This window comes from Protopterus annectens, chromosome 2.part0 (genome assembly GCF_019279795.1).
Source record: "Protopterus annectens isolate FY-2018-M chromosome 2.part0, PAN1.0, whole genome shotgun sequence".
Lineage (NCBI taxonomy): Eukaryota > Metazoa > Chordata > Ceratodontiformes > Protopteridae > Protopterus > Protopterus annectens.
In genome coordinates, this window is record NC_056728.1 from 1,797,690,492 (window position 1) to 1,797,711,957 (window position 21,466).

Sequence of the window (21,466 nt, forward strand, 5' to 3'; positions counted from 1 at the left end):
TTGACCAACCTCTAACACAGTATTTCAAATACATGAGTGATAACAGATTTAGCAAATACTGCTTTTACGTATTTAGCATGTGGTAATGTTTTAATGCCACTGCTTTACCTGGAGTCTAATGGTGTTATAATAGCATAATTGTGACTGATTACAATATGTTAAAATATAACTGCAAGACCTTAAGTAACGTATCACTGTGACAGCAATCATGACATCAGGAGACAGGGGCACTCTCCATGTCTTTAAAATGCAGAATGTAGCTGGGGAAAATAGTGTATTTAATTTAATGGATTGTTTTCAGGGTTTATTGAAATGTTCATGGCTCTTTAATGGGAGTGACACTCCCATGGGATTGACAGGGATATGAGGGGTCTATATCATATGTTCGATGTTTGAAAACATCGAACGTTAATTAATCGAAATTAAATGTTCAAAGTTTCAAGCATCGAACATATGATAAAAAAAAAAAAAATAAGAAAGGGAACTTACCTGACTGCTGTAAGCAGGGGGGCAAGCCTCCCCTGCACCCCCCACATGGGGATATGCACCCTCCACATCCCACACACTTTAAATATACCAACTCCGAGACCGCACTACAGTGCGGTAAAGTAAGATTTCTCTTTACTGCACTGTAGTGGGGTCTCGGAGTTGGTATATTTAAAGAGTGGGGGTGTGAGGGGTGCAGTTTGCTTTGATTTTTTTTTCATACATATGTTTGAAGTTTTATAACTTTGAACATTTAAATTCGAGTTTATGATGTTCGAAGTAATAAAACTTCGAACATATGATATAGACGCAATATGACACCTCAGTATGACCTAAAACTGAAAAGGAAGATGGTTATCACTCCTTAGTGTAACTCATTTTTGTTTGTAACTGCTGTACTTGATATATATATATATATATATATATAAAGAGTTGACTTCAGGCAGTAAGCCAGGTGGCACTGAAATTTCCCTTTCAGATATGCCATCAACAACAAAAAGTAATTTCGTCTTCTTACGTCTGTAACTTGCAATGCAGTGTGCACCATCAATACAAAGCTTGGTAACAGTATCAACAGAAGCTGAACCCCTGCTCCATACTGTTGGGCTGAATTTCAGGGTCATTCCTATCAGCTGGCTTTCAATGTATTTTTCAGGAGCAGTAATTCACATTGTCTACCACATGCAAGTGAACTAAAAACAGTAGAATTAAAAATATAAAATAAAAACACAGGCTGGCTAGAAGAAAATGTTAAAAGTATTTGGAAAAGGGCACGACATTCATCTTTAATATGCTGCAAAAGTGACTGAATGAAAAACCCAAAGGCAGGACTATGCATTTATGCCAATCGTGACTCAGGACTGACTAGCACCTGGGTATTATATATGACAGACTAGGGATGTGGCACGAACTGTTACTGGAGTTGCAGATTCTGAAAATTAACCGTGTCTCTTGTGAGCTATATGCTTCTAATTTTATATTACTTATGGCATTCTGTAAATGGAGTGACAAACACGGGTATCTTTTTTAGCACAAAGTGATACTTCAAGTTGTGACTTCTTAATGTCTGTCTCTTTAAAGAAAAACAATGCTAAGCAAAACTTTTCTTCATCCCAAATATAGCTTCCTCCTTACTAAATGGTTATTATATTGTCTTATATAAATAAAACAGGACTTAGCGGTTTCTCCTTTTGTTTTGGATTTCACTTTTGTTACAGTTCCCTCAGTGCATATTTGCAAAATCTTGTGGTATTTTTATAAGAAACTGCCTCACTAGCTACTGCATAATATCAACACTAACATTTTGAACTTCAGGCCCAGTGAACACCTGCACAGCAAGGTGTTTGCAACACTGCCTTCATTCTTTCTATTAAGGGTCATAAAACTAATGTGAATATCTGATGATGTAGTCTTTCCCACATTTTTGCTGACTCAAACAACAAAGAAACCACTCCAGGATATACAGACAGCACATTCTTAGAAAACAAGCCAGCTCTGTTAATGTGTTGAGATGTTAATCATAAGACATCTTACACATTTGGCTGACAAAATGAGCAAATAGAGAAGTTCTATAGCAAAGAAGGTTACTCTTCATAAAATTAACTAATTTGGTCACTTTCAGTAGCTGAAATGAGAAAAGGGTTGCATAAGTCAGTTTAAGAGATGGAAAAGAACAGAAATCGAGGGAATAATTGACAAATGCACCTCGACAGTAAGTGCAGAGATTCTCAAAGAAACAGTAATTCAGAGTTCTTCTATTCTGACTGAATAAAAGAAGAAATCAAAGGATTAGGAATGCAAATAGTATGATACATTTGGGGAACACAGAGTGCAATGTGGGAAGAACAAGTCTTAGCTGAAAAATAAAATAGTAATGCAACACTGAGGAAGAACAGCTTTGTAAACTAATGTTAACCACTTACAGTGACACACACACATTAGTATTTTAAAGAAGCTCAATATATGACATAAAAAACATACATTTTTCATTTTCTCGCTAAAGTGGTCCTTTCAATACTGACGGAGCTATCACAGAAGGTTAAAATAACTGCTATTATTTTTTTTTCATTTAATTTGATGAAATAAATGCCAGATAAAGAGAATGCTATAGTCCAGAATTCCCTCAGCACTCCAGCCAGCTGTTCCTCACTAAATACAGTTTCTGCAGCACATATACTGAAACTTTAAAGTTTACTTAACTGCTGTGTTTCAATATTGAGGCTATTGCCAAAAGTACTGGACTATGACCTATAAATAAATCAAAAACCTCAGTTGGAAATTCATTTTTAAATAAGGAACACAACTCAGTACTAACATACTTAACAGTAAAGAACAGTATCAAATTAAACCTTCCCCTCTGCTGTGCCCTGGCAATACCAACCATGTTTTGTGTGCTGGTAGCACGATCAAAGCATGTTTTACAGAAATGAGTATTCTGGCAAATGCTCAGAAGAAATCCAGTTCTGGCCCCAAATTCTTCATAAAGTAATTTACATTACATAGCTGCCATATACAAGCGGTAAGTTTGGTCACCTCAACAAGTGGTAAAATAGTCACAGTGTTTTTAATTCCCATGGGTATATGAAATGTTTCCCTTTAGAAAACTTGGCATAATAACTACAACTTTGTTTAATAAACCAGTATATGACAATTATAAAAAACCCTTGTTAAAATCATGTAGAAAAATATTCTAACTGGAATATCACACACTAGACATAAAACAGCATATCCTGTATGCCTTTTTGATCTCTTGTAGAATGGGAGTAGATCCCATTAAAGTCAAAATACTAGCCAACAGTAAAAACAGCATTCAAACATGACCACATACTGGAAAAGAATTATAATTCAGGTAACAAACAACATTACCTAATTTCATAACCTTCACTGTTCTTTAGATTGCATTTAAATAAAGTGCTCACAGGGCTTGAGAATAAAGTACGGTTCCTTGGTGTAGCTGGAAACTGCTCACGAGTATACTATACAGCAGATGCAGAGCAATACTGAAGGTTTTCCATAATATTCTGCAACTATACAAAGCACCATGCACTTGCTGTACAGACAGCAATACATGAGCAAAACTCCAGTGCTAGAGACCAAGCGGTGTGCATCAGTACTACAGAAAAGGTAAAAATGCACGTATATTTTCTGTCCTAATCTTAAGAAATGTAAATAAAATAGCCACAAGATTACCCAGGATGTTTAGGAAGCATTAGTAAATCATGCCCACTGATTCTAAAATGCTAAGAAAAATGCTAACTGAATTACACACACAGCTACTACAAATGGAATTTATCTTAAAATATGCAGTAGGAATCCCATCTTCGACTGCTACCAAGGTGAGCAGGTAAGATAAAATACACTGCAAAAGCAGATATAAATATATGCAACCATTTTAAACTTCTGATTCACCTTTTTGTGCACTATCTATACTGCGGAGGTAAAAAAAATAAAAATAAAAAAGTGTGTGGGACAATGCTGGAAGAGGAACACACTTAATGGAGTCATTTTTTTCAGTAATGTAATTTTGTGCTTATTTCTCTTTAAAGAGATAAAGTAAGCAACGATTTAGGTGTGCAAACTTCTCACAATATACTGATGCTTCACATTAGTCATCTACAGTACTTCTCTTAACTAAGACCCATCCAAACGTCCTAAAATACAGAGCTGTTTTTTTTTCATCATTTCATCAGTCTGAAACTCAGCAGCACACTGTCAACATCTGCGACACCAGACCATCTGTACACAAGATAAAACACTGTTATTGCTCTGCACACAGTACGATGAAGCAGCCCATATTTATTAGTTCCCAGAGAGGATGGAGGAGTGTGGAAAGTGAGGCTGCCGTCTGCGCATTTCCTGTTGCAGCTGATCCTTCAAAGTTGAGACCTGAAGGGAAACAAAAAACACTGTAGAAAAAAGTCTTGATGACAAAAAACTAAAAATTAGAACAGAAATAAGACTCTGCTGTATGTTGTTCTGACATTCTTATTTTATTTGTTTTGGAGATTTTATTTTATTTTTTTATTTTTATTTTTTCAGTAGAAATTGTTCATTAAACTAGGAAGTATTAATAAACAAGAAAGTTCAGAAAGAGCCCAAGTATTAGTAAATTACAAAAAAAAAAACAAGATTTATCAAAATTAAAAAAAATATGAAAAAATACAAAGTGAATAAGTTTAAGAAAATTGTTCAGTAGTAGGAAAATACAGTTGAGTCAGGAAAAATATTGTTTAAAACATGGTTCAAGAAGGGTCTGAAAAGTGATGAAAAAAAGAGATTAAAAAGTGAGAGAGAGAGAGAGAGAGAGAGTGGAAGAGAAGGATGGAAGAATAAAGTATAGAAAATTTTAGTGTCTTTGAGGAAGGTAAAGTTGTAGTAATTAAAAGAAATAGGATAGATGTTAGTCCTGAATTGATGTGAAATAGTAGTTTATCTTGTTTAGAAACAGGGACAAAGCCAATGAAATTTCAGAGGTTCTTTGAGATGAGATTGATGTGGAATGGGATGAGAGTTGTATGTGTACTAGAAGATTGTTCCAGATTTAGTGTGGCATTTATTTAAAGATTGACTTGGCAATTTTTTTGAAGATTGATTTTGTTTTGACAGTAGAAGGTTATTATATGTTGCAAGATTATGTTATGATAATTCAGGTTTGGAGATGTAGATTTCCTTGTAATAAATCGTTTCTATTATGTAGGTTATGATGTGTGATGCAGTAGATGGTTTTGTAATTCTGACCATCTGAGTGTTCTAACAGCTGGTTTGTGGTATAGGTGTGTGAGTGTTATTGAAGTATGTTTTAAGCATAGAATAGAGTGTTTTTAGGTGATTGATTGTGTTTTGAGTAGATTATAGTATTTGGTAGAATTGAGGTTTTGAAGGTAGTAGGTAGTTTAGTTTGGTGAGTTTGGATTTGATTCTATGTTATTTCCATTGTTTCTTTATTGACAGTCTGTATAGTATTGTTGATATGTAGGCAAAGGATGTGATTATCGGGTATAGTGGTGCCAAATCTGAGGTTATTGTGAAATAGTAGTGTAGTGGTTTGGGATAATTTAGTAGTGGATTTTGTTTTAATTTTTAGAGGAGTAAAAATGGGTGGTTTGATTGGGTGCAGGGAGAAGGTGAAGATTTGAGTTTAGGTTAAGGAGGAGGTAGGATGAGGAAAAGAATGAGAAAACCTATGAAAAAGCAGCTGTTAGTACTGGTCTGAAGAGATTAAGTATCATGCAGCAGAGGAGAGAGAATTAGGATATCAATACAAGAGAATTAGATATAGAGGAGAGGAGAATAGATTTACCAGGAAGGGAGATGATTTAGAAGAGGGAGTCTTGAGAGCTATGAGATTACTCCAATGTTACATAGGATTGCTTGTATGATTGTTAAAGGATAGCATAACATTTATTATTGATAGGATGTAAACCAGAGTATTGCTTGTGGATTAATAATTATTGCTTTTCAGGACATTGATTAGTAATTATGGTTAACCATGTAAAAGAGGCTTGATTATTTATTCTGCTAATGCTGAGCATAATAAATTGATATTGGTATTATGTTAATGCAGTCACTAAAAGAGGTATGAAGTATTGTTAAGAAGTATGTTGATAAGTTGTTGTTGAGCAGAGTGTGTGAGGATTTGATATCATTTTGTTAGTTTGGAGGAAAATGCATTTTTTCCATTATTTTGGCATCAGTGGATTGGTCATACGGGTATACTTGTATATGGGGGGCTTATGGATATGGGGTATATTTGGCTGGATGGGATATATATGGGACGATTGTTATGTGGATAGATATGGATATTGGGTATACTGAAGAGTTGGATAAAGGTTTGAATGCTTTTTGGGAGGGTATAGAGAAGGGTGGTGATAAAGGAGTTTTAAGAAGGAAAGTGGCTTGTGCTTGTAGGAGTTTATTATATTGTTTAGGCAGGTTACTGTATAAAGGGATAAAGCATATTTATGCAAGAATGGTTACTAAAGACATGAAGTAATTATTTCTATTATTGCTATTTGCAAAAGGTTATTATGGGGAACTGAAGATGCTGGATTAGTTATGGTATGCAAGATGTGATGGTGGTTATTGTAGCCTGGAGTGGAACTTGTTTATTATGTCCTGGTTCTTTTAGTTTATTAATGAGATAGTTTTTCTCTTGTTAGAAAGATTTGTCATTTCTGGTTGAGCTAGTAGTTTTTCTTAATTGTCTAGGTGGCAGCCTTTCTTTAGTGGCTCTTTGCTAAGCTTTTGTTTTAGGCATTAGTTTTATTCCTCTCTTTGTTTGACATTTTAGATTTTGTTCCAGGGTTAATTTTGTCGGAAGTTTGAATTAGATCTAGGCTTAGTATTGCCTAGGACTTGTGGTATTAAAAGGTCAGATAGATAGAGTTTTTTAAGAAAAGTAAGAGGTTACACAAGTAAGTGTTTTTTTCAAGAGGTCTTCTTTATAAAGCCTTTTTTGAGGAGCGATCTGTTAATGTGTTTATTAATGTTGGTAATGTGTTTTTAATGTGTTATGTTTGTAGGAGTACTATGGGTTATAGGGGAGTAACTCCAGGTGATCATCTTTATAGGTCAGTAGAAGTAGTTTCAGGGTAGGTTTCTTTATTACTAGGTTTGTGGATTATTGTTTTACTAAGTTCTTTTGGGGTGTGTTGTGAAAGATTTATGTAGGATTAGGGTTGAGGAGAGTTACAAGTAGTCCAGTGTAGAGTTACAATTAGAGAGTACAATAGTTTCTTGATGTAGTTGAGTAGTAAGGTGGAAGTGTAGGGTGGAGGGTTTATAAAGAATAGGGAAGAATTTGCAGAGATTATTATTAGATATTATTATATTATTTATATTAGATTTGTTAAAGTATTAGTTTATTGGTATGGGAGATTGCAAGTAACACATTAAAAGCAAATTAGAAGTTAGAAGATTTGTATAAGATAGCTACACCTCCATTCTTCTTGGTAGGGTACGGTCACATCTTAGGATGTTATATCAGGTCCAGGTGGTTTCTAGGTCATGAGTGTAGGAGTGTCATTTTTCAAGTTCTGTAAGGCAAAGGATATCAAATGCATGCACCTGTAAGAGGGCATGCAGTTGAGTAAGTTTATTGTTAATGCTACGGATGTTGAGATGAGCTATTCTCATAGCCTCTACTGCTGTTGCTTTCCTCTTGTTTTTATTGTCTCAGTCTTGAATCACAGCCTGGACAACTTGTATATGGCAAATTTATTTTTCTTCTGGTTGACATTTTCCCAATTTTAAATCAGTCTTAGTATATTATCTAGAGATGCATGTCAACTAGAGCATGTGTTACTTAAATATATTAAGACTAAGCACCCATTAATAACTTACCACTTTATGAACAGATTAATTATTTCTGTTGTGCATGCAGAATACATGCAGTCAGTAACAGATCTGTAGTACAACATATGCTCTAGTAGTTTAAATGATGTCTCCTAGTTAAGATCTAATGATCTAAGTTAAAATGCTAATCAGTGCAGTGTACTATTTCCCACCACTTCTCTGATGTCTAAAGGGGAATGGAACTGCCAGTTTGTAAAACTCATGATGACATTATGGGACAATGGGCAATAAAAAAGTTACTTTCTGGGACTGAAATCTGCCAAATGGTACATATTCTTGTACAGATATTTATTATATTGCTTCAGAGCTTTGAAACTGCTAAAGTAAATTAAGAAATGGTTACTTATACAAATTGTACTGACTTCAGGTCTCTGGGAACATCTCAGTCAATTAGGCTCTTATATTCTGCACATCCAGGTACCATGCAATATTTTCTGGAGGTCCCTACATAGCAGTCTCTACAGGAAGGCATCTTGCCTCAGCGATGGCCTTTCAACAATCAGAAAAACTTTCTGTACTACTAGTGACCCCGGTTAATGAACAGGCCAGGATCACTGCAAAGGTCATTTAGGAGGCTAGGATGAAGTGCCTGATGAGCACAATCACTGATTGAGGGTTTGGGAACTTCTCTGCTAGAATGACTCCTGCTGGAGAACAGAGGCCTTGTCATGGTGACACAGAAAGTAGTTGAGAGTACAGATGATGCTGGAATTCTGTATAACCAATTATACTCGGTTGTAATGGCCTACACAAGGTACCGTTTCCTGAGGAACTAGGAGCCTTCTCACCAAACAGTTACATCCACTATAAGAGTTCTGGACTGCATAGAGTTTGGAAGAAAGTTGCGAGGCCTAAGGATCCTTTAGAATTATACGACTGTACTAAAATACCAGCAAAGAACACACATAAAAAGAGGGATAACTCCCTCATTTTATCATTTTTTTTCATGTTAAGACCTAACAGTGTTTGATTAGAATGACATCAGAATTAAAAAGAAGAAAAAGTAACAAACTTTGTTTACTTCTATCATGGCATTGCAAAGGAAAGGAAAGGGTGGTGGGACGAAAGGTAGGCTTACTAAGTTGTATATGAATGCTTGGATTTATCAAATTACATTAAGTAAAAATTTGCTTAAAAAGAACTTTTCAAAAATAAGACACTGCATCAGCTTTATAAAAGAGCACTTAACAAGAAAAAAATCACAAATAAAGTTAAAACATACTTAAAACAACACAAATAATCTCAATCCATGAAAGTCTATCTAAAATGACAGGTTTTCTACTGCATCTTAAAATGCCACAGATATGGAACAAGATTTTAACCAAAGGGGCACATAATTCTAATAGTGCTCTTAACTGGAAAGTTCCTAAAGTTCCACCTAAATACGTTGCCATCATTCCCATTTTGCTCAGGGCAGGTCCATTCAAAGTTTTCTGCCTGCTCTCCCACTAATCTAAATGTGAGCAGTCATATGACCTGTCATTTAACAGTCCCTGACATAATTCAAGCTAATACACATTATTTTGCAGAGAGTGGGTTGTTGTTAACTGTAGTACTTTTGCAGTTTTTTTCTGAACCATCTGTTCAGTGAGTAGCACCACAATATGTCTGGCTGTTTATACATTATAGGTGTTTTTTGAACAAGGAATGAAATGTTGCTGCTGTGGCAAGAAACTATGTAAGGCACTAATAAAATGAAATGTTTCATTACTTGGTTACACCCAGTGGTTATGTCACAGGTTTTGACAAATCACTTGCAATGTTATCACTTTGTCCTACTTTGGGCATCTATAATAGTGGCAGTCTTAACTCACTCAAGCTTATAACTTCATTTTTGCATATTTCCAGTTCACACCCATATCTCCTTAGGACATCTAGACCTTTTTTTGGGGTCTAGCTTCTTTAACCCAGTGACTTATCAGCTAATAAAAAGTAGTATTAATGCACAGATTTGTTAACAAAATTACATTGACTGTTAATCTAGGATGTCCTTATGTTGAGAAATTAATACATTAGTTTGCCACTTATGAATATTTTTATGTTTATATTTTCAGAACTGAGAGCCATACCTGTTTATTGAGGGGCACAATGTGGAAGACAGGAAAATTAATTGTCAATGTCCACTTATATCACATTACACCTGAGATATTGCTAGTTGTTTGTTAGTAATTAGGAAAATAAACAATATTTCCATATCTACTTTAATACTTAAAAAACAAGTGACTTACAAACCATTGTATGACATCAGGTGAAACCTTAGATATTCTTGAAAAAAACTATCTTTGATATTTGTGCTCAAAGTTGCACACCTTTACTTTATATTCATTGTTATTTATATTGGTAATTATACAATCACGCACGATTGGCCAGCCCAACCGGAAAAGGTCCGGACTTTTTGATCTCCGTTGCTTTTTTCTCGCATGTTAAACTCCTTTAACGGAGATCTTGCGATCTCCGTTGCTTTTTAAACCTGTCTCACTATGTTAATGAGTTTAACATAGCGAGACGCTTTAAAATAAGCAAAAGGATGTCGCTATGTATTTAAATAATAAAAACTAAACCAATTTGGTCATAGCGAGATTACGCCTCCTCTGCTTTTGACTTCGTTGCTTTTTCTTCGTACATGCTGGTTATCTGAGGTACCGAGTACCAGCGGAACAACCTGCACCAGAACACCAGGCAGCAGCGCAAAGTATACATAAAGATTATATTAAGAAATTATAATTATTTTTTTTTTCTAATTATTAATATTATTAATAATAATAACATAACCCACTTCTGTGTTGGGGTAATGCTGGTTTTGTTGGGTTTGTTGTTTTTGGTCGCTTGCGACCAAACCACCAAAACCGGGGGTAAATCAACATTACCCACCACCCAGCGGGTTATTGCTATATTATACTATTAAGCATGTTTTATTTCTGTAGATATCTCAAACATGCACTAAAAGAATAATTTATTGTTGATATGTGAAAGCTTATGTCTGTTTAACAAAACTGTTCTAATAATATATCTTTAGGTAGTACAGTTTCCAAAAGATGGCAATTACTGGAAGTTTAACAAAAAATATAATTCTGGGTTTGTGTGCCTTAGTATTTATGAAAAGACTATGAATGTACTGAGTATTGTTATTGCAAAGAATACTTCTTGTTTGTTCAGTTTTAATAGCTTTTATTGTTAACAATATATTTACATTTGTTTATGTTATGCTTGTTAAATTTATTTTTTCAGAAAATACTCTGAAATGCAAGATGTGAGTAGGTTGCTAGAGGTGTGACAGTCATGAATTTTTAAAAGATGAAGGCATTCTTTGAGAGACAAGAAATCCTAATCAGGACAATCACTATACAGGCCCCTTCTACCCCTTAAAGAAGGCATAATTATCATCTGTACTCCATATAGCTGGGAAAGAAGGTTTCCACTGTCACTGGGAAAAAGGATTTCCACTGTTAGACTAGTATTTATAACCATCACTTCTACTCTTCTTTGACCATATCTGACTTAAGTAAATATTCAGAAGCATTACATAATTTTAAATTCAGAAAGAATGTTCACGTTGCATGAACTGTGCAGCTCTCTCACACCCCTTTCTTCCTGTTTCATCTTTCATTATCTCAGCTTGTCATCCCCTCACTTACTGCCTCTCATTCATCCTACTTCCTTCTTCTCTTTGCATCTCTCTCACACTTCTCCTTTCTACTCCTCTTCCCTGTGCATGCCTCTCACACATTTTCTCAGTCCCCTCCAATGGTATCCTTTCTTGCAACTATTCTCACTTACTTCCTTTAATATCTTCATACCTCTCCATATAATGAGATGCTGCTACCCCTGCAGCATAAGCCACTCAGTCATTATGGCTACATCTTATCAAAAAGCTTTGCTACGCATAATTACATTTTTGCCATCCACCTTTTGCTTTTGTAAACTGCTTTTTGAACTAAATGTTGTAGCATATCCTTGTATCTGTAAACATGTTTTGTTCATTTCTTATGTGAATCTATTCATCCAGGCTGTGCCTGCAAATAGTCCATTGCGATCAGTGCACTACCCCAGGTAATCAAATATAAATAAATAAGTAATAAATAACTGCTGAAACTGCAATGAATAGAAGACTGAAATTGTACCACAGTAAAATTTGATTACACATTACACAATAATTCAATCTATGGTGCTACAAACTGGGAGTTGATATACTTAAAAGGGAAAGGGGGCAAAGTTCTCCAGAGCAGGATTTATTTATTTATTTGGTTGGTTGTTTATTTGGGAGTTGTAGTTTTAGTGCTTCTCTCTGCAATTTCAGCAACTGGTGCATTGCATTTTGAAATTTAGTTTTAAAGTACTCCCTATACAGGTCAAGTGTTATTTATAACAAGCATAGAAGACAGACTCGGACACTTTCATGTGACTGAGCTAAAGAAATGAGGCACTGTCTGCTAAGAAGACATTCAAAGCCCTTTGAAAAGATTTAGAGAACAATATTCTGTAAATAAAAATAAAAAGTGGCTAATAAGGGACTAAATACACAAACAAACCAAAGTGTAGCAAAATTCAGCATTTTAATGATAAAACCTTATAAAGGCAACAATTGTCTGCAATTTAATAATACTCTGTTAAAAAACTGTTAAAAAATACAAAGGATAAGCTCTTTCGTTTGCAGTATATAACCTTCAAACGTCTTCAGATCCATTTTAAAATCACCATGTGAAGGTGCTTTTATAAACTCTGTAACATGACTACACTCTTAAAGAGAACTTGCCTTTAAACCTATATTTTATTTATTTATTTATTTATTGCAATTATTTATTGCATTTGTTGACTGGGAAAGTCCACTGGGCCAAAAAGAGCCCATTTTCAGTGGAGGCCCGGGGAGAAAAGCTCTACAGAATTATATAATTACAATTCAATAGTAATACATGCATAAGTAAAAGAAACAATTTTGATACATATAATGAGTAGAAGATAATTTGAAAAGAAAAAATAGGACATTGTCTTTGCTATAATTACATTACCATAAAAAGAATTTGAGTAAAAAAGGACATAGTAATTGCATTAATTACATACAAAAGAGTCCTACTATTTGTGATAGTTAAACTGTGTAAAGTTTGGGAAGAAAGTTATGTGCTGGGAAATTATGGTGGTGTACACACAGAAAAATCCTTGGTGAATTGCAACAGTTAAACTGTGAATATAGTAAGAGAAGGAATTCAGGTGTTGGGTTTGTTAGGTGGGGTACAGAGGCATAGACAGTGAGGGATTTTTTGAAGGAAGCAGGATTATTGATTGATCTGAGTGGGGGAGGGAGATTATTCCATAAAGTACAGTTTTGTACCTACCATAAATGTAGATGTTCGAGTGCTAATACAGTTGCAGTAATCACAGATGGGTTTTCTGCCGTCAGGCGGTCCCTCGGTCGGCCGAATTCCAAAGTCTTGGTCCGCGGGTTGTCGCCGCTTTCTCTTCTGACGTCAGTGAGGCCAGAGTATATAAGACACAGCCGACGCCATGTTCTTCAGTCTTTCTTGCCCCAGATGTCAGGTGCCCCCAGAAGGAAGGCAATACATAAATTATGCTTATATGGATATACAAGTAATGCAATATAATCCAAAATCAGTGGTAGCAAGCAAATAAACCATAGAAGGATAACCCAGTCATTTTGTATGAAGAGGTTGTCAGGCCCCATGCCTTTACCAAGTGGGGAAGGAGGGAGGGAAACCTGTACTGCAGCTGTATTAGCACTCGAACATCTACATTTATGGTAGGTACAAAACTGTACTATGTTCATCGTGCATATAGCTGCAGTAATCACAGATGGGTAGAGTCCCAAAGCTACGCACAGGGTGGTAGGTACTAGGAGGAACTGGGTTGAGCCAGAATGCCCTGCAAAACAGCAGTGGTAAAACCTGCTCTTGTTCTGGAATATAAGGGCAGGTGGTAGTGTTTTGTGAAGGTATGTACAGGACTCCAAGTGGCTGCCTCCAAAATATCTTTGGTAGGAACTCCTCTGAGGAAGGCTGTAGAGGTAGCTGTGGCCCTGGTGGAGTGTGATCTGATACCTGTAGGAACAGATTTCCCATGATAGGAATAACAAAACCGTATACAGTGGCCTATCCACTTTGAAATAATCTGCTTGGAAACTGGCTTCCCTTGAGCCCCTACAGCATAGGACACAAAGAGTTGTTCTGATTTCCTGAAGGACTTTGTTCTGTCCCAATAGTAACGTAGCTGCCTATGGATGTCTAAAGAGTGTAGCAGCCTTTCCCCTTTGTTTTGAGGATTGGGGTAAAAGGTAGGGAGGTGTATGGCTTGATTTAAAGCTACCCTGGATACCACTTTAGGCATAAATGATGGGTTGGTACGAAGGGAAACCCTGTCCTGATGGAAAATGAGAAAGGGCTGCACCGCCATGAGGGCCTGTAGTTCCGAAACTCTCCGAGCTGAAGTGATAGCCAGCAGGAAGGCGGTTTTCCAGGACAAATATTGCAAATCTGTTGAAGGAGCTGGTTCAAAGGGAGGCAATGTTAATTTTTCTAGTATGTAATTAAGATCCCAGGCTGGTATTGGTTGTTTCCTTGGTGGCCTTATATTCTTAGCCCCTCTGAGGAACTGTCGTAAGAGTGGGTGAGAAAATAAAGGTGGATCCGTGTTGAATTCTGCAGAAATGGCTGAGGCATGGATTTTTATGGAAGAAAATGAAAGTCCACTGTTCAGCAGCTCAGCTAGATACTGTAATACCTGAGGCAAGTTCAGTTTTCTAGGGTCCTGGCCTTTTTTCTCATTCCAAATACAGAACCGCTTCCATTTTTAGGAGTAAGCTTTTCTAGTAGATGGCCTTCTGGCCTCCAAAATGACAGCCTACACCTCCTTGGAGAGTAGGGTCTGTTGTGGTGTTAAGGAATTTTCCATGCAGCGAGATTGAGTGTTTTCAGCTGACTGTGAAGAGTTTTGTAGTTGTGCTGAGTCAGCAGAAGAGGCATTAGAGGCAGGGACCAGGGAGGAGTATGTGTTAGGCTCCTTAGCAGTGGGTACCAGTGTAGCCTTGGCCAATCTGGAGCAATCAGTATCATCTTCGGTCTGTCTGCTCTTGCTTTCAGAAGCACCTTGGGCAGAAGAGGCAGAGGTGGGAATGCGTAAACTGTCCATGCTGTCCAACTGAATGAAAGGGCGTCCACTCTCCAGGCCTTTGGATGAAAGGTCCTCAAACAAAACTTTTCCAATTGATGATTCCTGTGGGAGGCAAAAAGATCTATGTCTGGCCTCCCCCACGCTTGGATTATTTCTGTAAACACCTGAGGATGCAGCTTCCATTCGTGTGGATCTGTCATATTTCTGCTTAAATTGTCTGCCAGCATGTTTTCCAATCCTGGCAGGTATTGTGCTTGAAGTTCGATTTGCCATTCCAGAGCCAAGTTCCAAAGAGTCATGGCTAGTCTGCACAAGGGGTATGAATGTGTTCCTCCTTGTTTGTTTATGTACCACATTACTGTGGCATTGTCTGCTCTTATTAGTAATATTCCTGGATGCAGGAAGTCCTTGAAAGCTGTAATTGCATTTATTACTGCTAGCATTTATTTTTGATTGATGTGAAGGTGCTTTTCCTTTTGGGACCATTTGCCCTGGATGCACCTGTCCGTCATGTGCGCCCCCCAGACGTAATCTGAGGCGTCTGTTGTGATTACTTGCTTTGCTTGAGGCTTGCAGAATGGGAGGCCTGTGTTTGCTTGACATGCTTGGGCCCACCATAGAAATTCCTTCTGCAAACATGGGATTATTGGTATTATTGTTTCCAATCTGTGACTGTGTTGAGACCATAGGTTTTTTAGGTACCACTGAAGTTTCCTCATATGCAGCTTTGCACATGGGATTAAAAGAATGCAAGATGCCATGAATCCCAGAGCCTGCAGGATTTTCCTTGCAGTAAGCCTGGTACTTTTTGCTAGTATTTTGAAGTACTGAGATAGTTGCCCCTGTTTCTCTGGCGTAAGGTAGGCCATCTGGGTGTTTGTGTCCAAGTTGGCACCCAGGAAAGTTATTTTCTGAGATGGTGTTAGCCTTGATTTCTCTTTGTTGATTGTGAATCCCAGAGAATGCAGTAACCGTGTCACATATGCCAGATGTTCCAGAAGTATGTGCTTGCTGTCCGCTTGGATCAGGCAGTCGTCCAGATAAGGGTAAATTTGTATTCCTTGAAGTCTGCAGTAGGCAATCACTGATGCCAGGCACTTTGTGAATACTCTGGGCGCACTAGATAAGCCAAAGGGCAATGCAGAGAATTGATAGTGGATTGAACCTGCAAGAAATCTGAGGTATCTTCTGCAACTTTGTCTGATTGGGACATGCAGGTATGCCATCTTGAGGTCCAATGTTACCAGCCAAAACTCCTTGCCCAGCATGGGAAGAAGTTGCTGTAATGTGAGCATCTTGAATTTTTGTACGAGTAGAAATGTGTTTAGGATGGATAAGTACAAAATGGGTCTCCAGTCGGTTCCTTTCTTTGGTACCAGAAAAAGTCTTGAATAAAACCCTTGACCTTGTTCGTGAGTCGGTACCTCTTGAATAGCTCTCATGCTTATGAGCTTTGAAATTTGTAGCTGTGCCTCTGCCCTTTGATTCTGTGGCAGGTTTGGCAAGCCTCTCATTTTTGGAAGAGTGTGAAATTGAAATTTGTAACCTCTGTTTATAATGTCCAGGATCCATTTGTCTGTTGTGACAATATGCCAATTGTCTGCAAATAATGCTAGTTTTCCTCCCAAAGGTGCTGCCAGCTGAGACGTGCTTGGCATGGAAATGAGGGAGTCATTGGGTTTGCTTCCTGTATTGTTGGGCACTGTCCTCGCCACCTCTTGGTGCTGGAGTTTGCCATTGTCGGCCTCTATATGATCCTTGTGATAGCCCTCTGCCCCTTGTGCGTCTGTATCTACCTCTTTGGGGCTTGTCAGTGGCTGGAAAGGACCAGTTTTTTGAAGGCCAATTTCTGCTAAAACATGGTGGTTGGACCTGTAAAAAGGCTTTGACAGTTTGCATAGACTTGGCTTTTTCTACCATTTTCCATAATATCTCCTCAGCATTAGTACCAAACAGCACATCCTTTTGTAAAGGAGCATCTAGAAGTTTAGCTTTCACATGATCCGGCAAGTTTTGTTCTCTAAGCCAGTCATGTCTGCGAATGACTGATCCTGTAGCAGCCGCTCTACTTGAGGCCTTTAGGGCATCATAACCACATTATAAGGTGTGTTTACCCACTTGCTCTGCACTATGCATCATATCCTGTAACTCCTTCAAATCTGGTTGTTCAGGTTGAGACATTTTATTCCTTAACTGTGATAACAGGAACTGTTGATATTTAAGCATATGAAACTGACAATTTAAGGCCCTCAGGCTAGGGTGGCCGAGGTATATACCTTTTTTTCCCCACCTTTCTAAAGATCTTGACTCCCTTTCTGCAGGAAGTGGATTCTTGGCAGTGGAGGCCTTCAAACCCTTGGGGCCTTGTGAAATGGTTTTGGGGTCAGCATTATGGCTTTTGAAGAGAAATTGGTGAGAATTAGGTACTCTGTAGTACCTATCAGGTTTGACTGGTGCAGGAGGCAGGGAATCCGGGTTGAGGCAAGCCTCCGAATAAACATCATCAAGTATGTCCAAAACAGGGGGTATCGCCAGAGGTCTGTGTTGAGGTAACAAAAGAAATTCCCTAAGTCTTTTCTTGGAATCTGAAAAGTCTTGGCCTTCCCAATGGAAGTGTTCCCTCAAGGTGTGCAAGGTTTCCCCAAAGGAAAAATCCTCAGGAGGGGATACAGAAGGAATGGACTGCTCTGCATCAGAATCCTCAAAAGGGGAGTAAGAATGTTCCTCTACATCAGAATGCTCTGATAAAATGGATCCCTGATCAGAAGAGGGAGAATCTTCCTCCACTCTGGGTCTCTTGTCTGGAGGGGGTTGAGAACCTCTGATAAGAGTAATTAAATCCTCAGCCATTTTAAGCATCTGCTTTTTAGGCATGGGACCTGGAGATGGGCCCTGTGCAACAGGCCTCTTGGGATGCCTGGCTGCTTTGGATTTAGTAAAGGCCTTAATAGAAAAAGAAGATGAGGGTCTAAAGACACCATGGGTGGAGGTGGACCTGTCCACATTAGTAGGCTCAACATTAGCAAAGGCTTCGGTGGTTGTAGTCTGGGAAAGGGCCGAGGACCCAGCGGTCTCGGGTACAGAGGACACCGCCAAAGGAGTGTCGTCAGTAGTCAGGGACTGCAAAGGCGTCTCGCTGAGTACCGGACCACATGTAGCCTGTTTTGGCGTGGTGTCGGCGGGGACCGCGGGCCTCGCGAGTCGGTCCTTGTCCTTGCGTTTTTTCGACAAAACGGTAGTCGGAGTGTCTGACGACATTTTATAATCAAAAGCTTTACCAAAATAGTGTTGGGCGAACTCCGCCCGATGCTTAATAGTGCGTTTATTGAAGGTAGCGCAAAAGCGACAGCCCGAGACGTCGTGGTCTGGGCCTAAACAAGGTATGCAGAGGGAATGGAAATCCTTATGCGGTATTTGCTTCCCACAAGAAGTACAATTATTAACTTTTTCTGACATCGGTCTGAGGCAAGAAAAGTTTCCCCAACGGGGTACTTAGCTTTAATGAAGACTTCGGTTTCCAAAATTTTCGTAATTCAGGAGCTGGCCGACCGGCACTTGCGAACTGCTTCTGCTTCAGGCACCGCATGGCAAAAAAGACTGAAGAACATGGCGTCGGCTGTGTCTTATATACTCTGGCCTCACTGACGTCAGAAGAGAAAGCGACGACAACCGACGCCGGACCAAGACTTTGGAATTCGGCCGACCGAGGGACCGCCTGACGGCAGAAAACCTATCTGTGATTACTGCAGCTGTATGCACGATGAACATCTTGGAGACAGAATGAGAGTACAGCATTTGGCCAACTGAGAGTTTAGGTTTCTGAATGGATAATAACATTTTGTTTTCAGACCTGAGATGGCGATTTGGGTGGTAAGTGGTCAGTATGGATGCGATGGAAGGGCAGGTTTCAGGTTGAAAGATTATCTTATGGGCTGTAGTTAGCTGTATGTAACTAAGGTGGTGAAAGGATTCAAGCCAGTTTAGTTTATGGAGAGATAAGCAGTGGTGGTTGGAATATTTTCCACTGGTAGCAAAATGTTGTAACAAATGTCCAACTTCTTTTTTAAGGAGGATTGGAGATTGGTGAGGATAGGGGTTCCATACAGAAGGGTAGGAAGTAGGAAGGATGAGGCCAAGGTTTTTTTTGCCGGGAGACTGAGGAAATAGTTGTGCCTATATAAGGCACCCAGTCTTTGATGTTTTTTTTTATGTTATTGTGAAAGTGAAGGTCAAAAGTTAATTTGTCATCAATGATGACCCCTAGCAGTTTGGTGCTAGGGACAACTTCAATGACAGTGTTATTCTGGGCACTTACGGTGAATTGAGTTTTGTTAATAGGGCTAGATTTTGTAGGGGTAAATAGTAATAGTTTTGTTTTATTGGGGTTAAGGGCTAGGTGATTCTGAGACATCCAGTGCTCTGTGGAGGTAAATGCTTCTTGGGTAAGATGTTGTAGTTCTGTGACAGATTTTGAGAAGCAGATGATGGTAGAGTCATCAGCATATTGGATGACTGTACTGTGTGTAAGAATATTTTGAAAGTTATTCACAAATATACTGAAAAGGAGGGGACCCAGAATTGAGCCTTGAGGAACTCCTGTTTTAGTATTAATAAATGGGGAGGAGGAGTACTGCCACCTAGTGGATTGCTGCCTGTTGCTGAGATAGTTGGTAAACCACTGTATGGTGGGGGGAGATAGGTTAAGGCTGGAGAGTTTAGTAATTAGTAGAGAGTGGGAGATGGTGTCAAATGCCTTAGCAGTTTAATCTGCGAAACTCCTTGAAAATCATATTTTTGCTGTAGCTGGCATGCAACTGTAAAATGCTTCCTATAGACATTACCTCATGTAAACATGGATACATAGTAGCATTCAGGTAAATTTGCCAACATAATTCTTTTTGTTCTAAAGCAGTTTGCCACACCCCACCCTTAAAATCAGCATACACCTTCTCCAATATTATAAACTGAAAGGTGTGAGCTGTATATTGGGAAATGTGCTTATATAAAGCATTAGACATTTTTGCTGTTTTTGTGTCATAAAGATGTTCATATATTCTTGATCTCAGGCAACATTCAGATCAAGAACAAATATTAGAGAATATACCAAAAAATATTTCACAGAATGAAGGATACATGCATAAATGTGGAGCCTGTCCAGAGTGCCTTTATATCATGGTGACATCAAGATGTAAAATAAATAATACTATAATAGTAAAAGGGCTCTAAAACTGTCAGACAAAAAGTGTGGCATATGCTGCTATTTGTAAATTATGTTAAGCATACTATATTGGGAAGACTGAACATCTTTGTTTTTTCTTTGTTTTCTGAAATACGGGAATAAATACCTTTGGAAGACAGAATCAATCTGCTTTTTGGGAAGTATGTAGGCACCCTCAAAAACAATATTTGTGAGGGGCGTGGCCAAGATGCACTCTGAGTAACAGCACTTCTCTTCAGCTCTGTCTATTCCAATTTTCTCTGACAGGATTTTTAAAATATGTCTATCAGAATTCTGGATATTATTTTATAAAAGGATACTTTATACCTTATACAAGGATAGTATAAAAATCTTTTTGATTATTTTGTTTTTTTTCCTGTCAAAAAACATCAGAGATCTTCTGAACTACTCCAGTCAAACAAGATGAGCTTCAACAAATCTTCTCACCAGGATACAACTTTCAAAAAGGAATTACAATCTTTGTTACTCAACATTCAAGAACTAATAAAACAGATAAAATGGATCTGAAATTGGATAGTTTTAAGGAAAGCTGTACTAAACAAATGAACATTATACATGAAGACTTAAAACAACAGAAAGAACAGATTTCAGGTATAGAAACAGACCTAAATGATATGGATTCTAGGCTCCAGGAAGGTGAGCATAATACTGAATTCATTTTAAAGCAAAATACTCACCTTTTGTCTAAAATAGATGATCTAGAAAACAGGTCACGTTGTAATAATATTATAATCTTTGGCTTGCCAGAAAAAATAGAAGGAGATAGTATGGAAAAGTTCTTGTCTACATGGATACCTGAAATACTAGAATTACCTGAGGCTCATTCATATGGTATTGAAAGAGCACACAGATCTTTGGATTCATCAAAAAATAAAAAAAAGTAATTATGCAAGATCTGTGACTGTAAAATTCATTTCCTCACATGATAAGGAAACTGTCTTAAATACAGCATGAGCAAAATCTCCAGTTAAAATAAAAGATAATTTAGTTCGTTTTGATAATGACTATTCTCCTGTGGTAATTGCAAAAAGAAAAGTTTTCCTACCTTTGATAAGAGAACTTAAAAAAAATCAAATAAAATCTCACCTGTTGTTTCCTGCAAGGCTTAAAATATTTTACCAGGATACATCTAAATTATTTGAAGATCTGGACAGTGCTCTTATTTTTGTTAAATCTAACAAACTTTTGGACAAAATAGAAGAAATGGATTGGGCCAATGCTAACGTGAAGAAATTAGCCGAAAATGAAACTTGGAAAACCCATGAGCGT

General features: G+C 37.8%; 1 protein-coding gene across 1 annotated transcript in view; it reads right to left on the reverse strand.

Moving 5' to 3' along the window:
- Positions 1-931: 931 nt before the first annotated feature.
- CROCC (ciliary rootlet coiled-coil, rootletin) overlaps positions 932-21,466 on the reverse strand; it is a 2,018,646-nt gene continuing 1,998,111 nt past the window's right edge. The window contains exon 36 of the mRNA XM_044061829.1: positions 932-4,371. Coding sequence (XP_043917764.1) covers positions 4,285-4,371 — 87 coding nt within the window. The 3' untranslated portion in view covers positions 932-4,284. The remainder of the gene's footprint in view (positions 4,372-21,466) is intronic.